Genomic DNA, 5,253 nt, shown 5'->3' on the forward strand with positions numbered 1-5,253 from the left:
ACACGAGAGCCCCTTCATTGGGCACCAGACTCTCCCCAATGTTGTTGCCATTGCATCAGCATATGTTGGCTTATTAGCTAAGTGCTTACTAACTTCGTGTGGTTCACCTGATCCACGTCCACCCCAGGTCGCTCCACTGATCTTCACATCTTGCTTTTCAGCATCCATCAACTTTAGACTTCTCACCAGACCTTCGACGTGATCCATCTTCTAGCCACAATCACCCACACCTGATCTAATTTAGGTTAAGTGTTTTATGGCTGTGTACCCTAAAACACACAAGAGCTGAGTCATTTGTGGAGATGGGAGGGAAACTGCGGGTGCGCATGAAAGAACGTGCAAACAGGAGGGTTTTGGGACAGGCTCTCATTGATGGCTCCAGGAAGCCAAGCGGTGGTGACAACGACGGAGACGATAACCCTAGAAGGACGTCGCCACCGGTTGCCAACCAGATCGCGCGGAAAAATGAAACCGTCACATAGGAGCGGGGGGACATTTAGATACCCGTGTTACTGGAGAAGAATGCATGCTTCGCCCTCATTTCATGCCTTCCTGGTGTCCGGTGATGCACGTATCCACATGGAACAATTATTTTGTTCGTCTAATGCAGATATTGTGCTCATGAGCAAAGTTTGCATATATAAGTGTATGTCTATGAGAGGACGTAGAAGTAACAAGCTAGTACTATAAATTTTTATTAGGTGTCCCAAGTTAGAAATTGTTATACTATAGAACTTGTCCCGAAACATAGTGCAAAATTTGACCTTGAAGGACTTCACCACCATCTTGTCAGAAATACTTGGTGTGGTCCATATGAACATGAGGCATGCATGTTACTCTTACTATGCAATAAACATACTTGAACTGCAGTGGATAATTTATCTAGTTATCTCTGGTAGGTTTAGCTAGCGTCCCAAAGATGCTATCACAAGAGAACAGGGCATGGATCATGTGGCCACATATTACCAACAATCATGACATATATCCCCATATGTACTGGTGGAGACAAAAGTTAAATTAACAATCTTATTTGATCTCATGGTGCAGTGTGCAATTTTTGGAAGGCCCTTGACACAAAGTACTTGAAAGATCTCACTCCAATGCCCTGATCGACATGGTCAGATCCAAAGTACTCTGTCCCAGAGCGGCCTCCACGCTGCCCCCTCTTGTCTTTTCCTGCCGCTGCATGTGCATGGAAGCTGCGGGTGGTGAGAGCGAGAGCGAAATCGAGAGCTTGTTGCCATGCTCAATCTCTTGCTCAGTTGATGCGGAGCTCTTCTTCCTCTTCGTACTCAACATCCCATCGGTAGTGTCTACCGTGGCCGGGGACAAGCTGAGCTTCAAGTTTGGCGTCTCCGGCCGCGGCCGCTTACCCTGCACCTCGTAAACCGGTGTGGTCGGAGTACCCGGTTCTAGATGCTTCTGCTGCCGAATCAGACATGCATGCAATGTTGTTGCAAATTAGTTACCTCGATGTCAACTCGTGTCAGAAATTGAAGACTTGATAGTGTGTAGAATGTAAGAGCATAGTAATGCACTAGTGCGTAGAGTAGGGAGTGGTGGATAAGTACCTTGAGCCGGAAATCTAGGGCTTCGTCGATCACCACGGGATCTGACGATGTAGACTTAGCGCCGTTGCCGCCATCTACCCCGTACCATCTAAACGGGAGACGATGGTTGCCTCCCCCTGGAACTGTCGACATCGCCGGCGCCATGGGCGTAGACAGTGTCCTAGAGCTGCTTCCGGTAAAATAACCGAAGCTTTCATCTCGTCTTACCTCACCGGCGCCGGCAACCACGGAGGTTAACGGCCACCTCCTCAACGACGAGGACGCGAACAAGTGCGGCATGGTGGAGGACGACGACGCCTTCACATCCTTCCTGGAAATCATGTCATGCTGTCTGAACGCCCACTCTTGATTCCTGCAGAAGTTAATCACGAATTAGGGTTTCGACCTTTCAATAATCATCTCGGATCAGCTACAGCTGTTCAGCTGCCCTTAGGTAGGTTTAGACGTTTAGCGATGGAATTGTACCCGAAACTGCAGTTCTTGTAGCCGAAAGTTTGCACCGGAGACGGCCGGTGGTGGTGGTGTTGGAGAATCCCGTAGAGGCGGCTAGTAGTATTCGGGAGGCCGCTGTTTCGCGACGCGAATAAGCCGCCGTTGTCCGCCCTCGAGGAGAGCACCGCAGCTCTTTGGAGGAACATGTCGTGGAACCGTCGATCGCCTCTCATCGAATGGAAATCCATAGGAGAAAATACTGCCACGCCACATGCAGAATAAGAAAATTCTCTCATGAGCACTAAGTTCCTAGAGTACTATTTAGACTGGAAGAATTGAGAGTGATGAGAACCTGAGGAGTTGGCTCCCCTAATCAGGCGACCTTCATGGTCTAGCTTCTTGCTTCTGTACATCTGGAAATAAATGGATCAGAAATTGAGAGTGATATGTTAATTCAACCTGTGAGATGGATGATGTGAACTGAAGTGATGAGAAATTCTAGTATTTGGAGGGCACATAAACAATAATCTAGGTGAAGTAGGCGAACTAAGTAGTATATTTGCAGTATGATATACCTGCAGGTGGCTTTTTACATGAGCAATGCTGAGTCCCCTAACGTTCATCATCTGAAGTACCAGCTTAGGGGTCGCTCCTATCAACAAGAAATCGAAGGTCAAGAATTAATTAGACTTCTACGAAACAGTATCATGAGATCATAGAACTTCACAAGCAAATCAATATCCCATAATCCAAAGAAACGATACCAAGTTATGATAAGTTCTTGTACTTACTCTCTTGTCCACCAAGCCTCTCGACGGCGTGGACGAAGGCCATGTGGAGGTCGGGAGTCCACCGGAGCCGAGGCAGCTTCGACCGGTTGTATGGCCGCACCGACGGCACCCTGTGCACGCTGCCCCCTGTACCGTTTTGGATCTCCGAAGCATCGTTGGTGTTGCTGTTGTTGCTAGAGCTCCTGCTCCCAGCAATATCGGTGGTGCTACCTCCATCATCATCATCGTCCTCCTGGTTGCCCTCGTCGTCTTCATCGTCGCCGACTTCTCCTTCCTCACTCTCCACATCGACGCTCTCGTTGAGGTCCAGCGGCCTCCCATATATGGATCTCTTCCCCTCGTCCTCGAGGATCTCAACTAGCTCCTGCTTGTCTTTCACAGCTCCCATGATCTCTACCTCCTCCCTAGTTATCATCTTACCTTCTACTAAGTATAGTAGCTCAGTACCTATCTCTATACACTGCGAGGATTGGATCAGAGTCGTGCAAGCAGAAGTAGGAGAGGGGAATAAAGAAGGCGCTAGGGATATGAGGGCAAAACTGATATGGAGCACTATAAGATTGATACGAAACACTGCTGTGTGAGAGGACGAAGACGAATAATTAAGCAAGCTAGTGATGTGGGAATAAAATAAGAGGCAATTGGACATGCATTCTCCTTCTACATTGACTGGTTTTGAACAGCGTAGAATATGCAACCACTGATGTCTGCAATTGACCCTTTCCCTGTGTTAGGTTGGTAGCTATGTAGGCATAGGTCACACAAGTATATATATGCAGATATACAGAAAAATACAGAAGGGTAAAATAGATTACAGCCACAAAAGCTAAAGCTTATTAGTAGGTAAAGACAAAAGCTTTCTGTAAAGGTCATGGGCTAAATGTTGCAGACATACTTTTAGACAGATACAGGAGCAGAGTGAGATCTTCCTAATAAGTTTCCCTTCTTTCCTGCAGTTAGCTGTAGGCTGCATATGCACGAGCGAGCGAGGTAGCTAGTAGCTCATGTGACCCAATCTGCCAATCTGTCTCGATTCCAAAATCATTTCTTGCCCTAATTTTATTTTCGTTTGGGACACTGACCCTTGTCGTGTGGATCTGAACTACCACTCCGTGACATGGAAACAAAGCTTTGGTAGTTGACCCCTGCCTGCTCCGGCTCTTTGACAGGCTTGTTTAAACAGCTAAAAGGGACAGATATATGAGTCCGGTCTTGGTAAATTCATGACATTCATGCCCATAAATTTATTACACTCTACACGGGCATAGATCTATCTATACTCCAAATGTTATGTAGCTATATATGTTTTTTCCTAATATATCGATACATATAGAAGTATATTCTTTTCGTGATTAATTTGTGCATTTTATTAGCTTCAAAGATATATAACCAAAGAGATATATTAACCCCGTTCCGAAATGTAGCATGCGTTATTTCAATCTACATATTAATATAATATAATCTATACTATATTCATATATATATTAATAGAATCTGTAGTATTCGGACAGAATAAGAATAAAATAAAGGAAACATTAACTGTTGCAGACTCTTTTTCATCTTCCATTCCTACATTTCCGTATTAAAGTGTAGTTTTCTTATGAGGTAATAGCACCGGACATACAACAACTTGCATGGTGGGTGCAAATTCATACAACAACTTGAAAAATGTGGTAAGGTAGTACACGAACTTGTCATTGAGGTGCAAATCAGTACAAAACCACTGTAGACATGACACGTGACATTGTATTTTTGCGAAAAAACCCTCATACAAATTTTCTCACCTAAGTGTCCTCCGACCTTTTTTCCCCAATATTCATTCTGCTACCTCCATGATCATCGGCGCTGTCGCTCTCCGTTGCGTCCTTCTTTTCATTGGCGGCTGGTCCGCGCAGAGCCGTTCTATTACCTGCCGGTGAGCGGTGAGCGAGTTGGCATCGTCAATCAAAGTTGAGGGCTCCTTGGCGCCCGCTTGGCTTCTGCGCCTCAACCCCGTTGGCTCTGTGGACCGATCCCCTGTTTCAGGGAGATATTCTTGATGAAGCAGATATATTATGGTCAATCAACACATCTGAGGCGCCATATAACATTGTGCTTTAAGTAGTTAGTTTTATCTGGAGTTGGCGAGGCACTCCGTCGCGGCCGGCCGTCGGTTTTGTTGTCGCAGGCCATCAAGCCGAGCGCATGTAGTAGAAGCCTACGGGCTACGGCGCTGGGGGACTCCACTTCAACGCCTTCTCACTCTTGTCACGACGGGATAGCTCATGAGGCCCACGACCTGCTCCACGCGGGCGGCGAAGGCTGATGTGTCATCGGAGCTCTCATCAGAGAGGACCAGCACGATGCCGTCTCCCGGCTCCTCCGTGCTCCCTATGGCCGCCCAGTTCCTTCGTGCCGTGCTCTTTGTCGCCCTCCTTTTTGTCGACGTTGCGGGAGGCTCCGTCCATCGGAGCACAACG

The 5,253-nt window shown here is 46.9% G+C and overlaps 1 protein-coding gene across 2 annotated transcripts; it reads right to left on the minus strand.

The window, feature by feature from the left end:
* Positions 1-903: 903 nt before the first annotated feature.
* LOC124686975 lies at positions 904-3,699 on the minus strand. Of its 2 annotated transcripts, none has more exons than XM_047220839.1 (6): positions 2,795-3,699; positions 2,579-2,655; positions 2,356-2,416; positions 2,037-2,262; positions 1,572-1,923; positions 904-1,422 (listed from the first exon to the last, which is right to left on the minus strand). In XM_047220839.1, exons 1-6 carry the CDS (start codon positions 3,441-3,443, stop codon positions 1,093-1,095), a joined length of 1,695 nt encoding a protein of 564 aa, XP_047076795.1. In that variant the 5' UTR covers positions 3,444-3,699; the 3' UTR covers positions 904-1,092. The 2 variants fall into 2 exon arrangements, with proteins under 2 accessions (XP_047076795.1, XP_047076794.1); XM_047220838.1 differs by having other exon boundaries at positions 904-1,425.
* Positions 3,700-5,253: the final 1,554 nt, after the last annotated feature.

The sequence above is a fragment of the Lolium rigidum genome, chromosome 2, assembly GCF_022539505.1.
Source record: "Lolium rigidum isolate FL_2022 chromosome 2, APGP_CSIRO_Lrig_0.1, whole genome shotgun sequence".
NCBI classification, from domain to species: domain Eukaryota; kingdom Viridiplantae; phylum Streptophyta; class Magnoliopsida; order Poales; family Poaceae; genus Lolium; species Lolium rigidum.

Bases quoted from the DNA above. Each gene is read 5' to 3' on its own strand.
- LOC124686975 (XM_047220838.1), bottom strand. From the start codon at position 3,443: ATGTCCAATTGCCTCTTATTTTATTCCCACATCACTAGCTTGCTTAAT. The intron at 2,263-2,355 runs GTTCTCATCACT...GTGGCGTGGCAG, and splicing joins TAGGGGAGCCAACTCCTCAG to TATTTTCTCCTATGGATTTC. The intron at 1,426-1,571 runs GTACTTATCCAC...CTGATTCGGCAG, and splicing joins CCCTAGATTTCCGGCTCAAG to CAGAAGCATCTAGAACCGGG.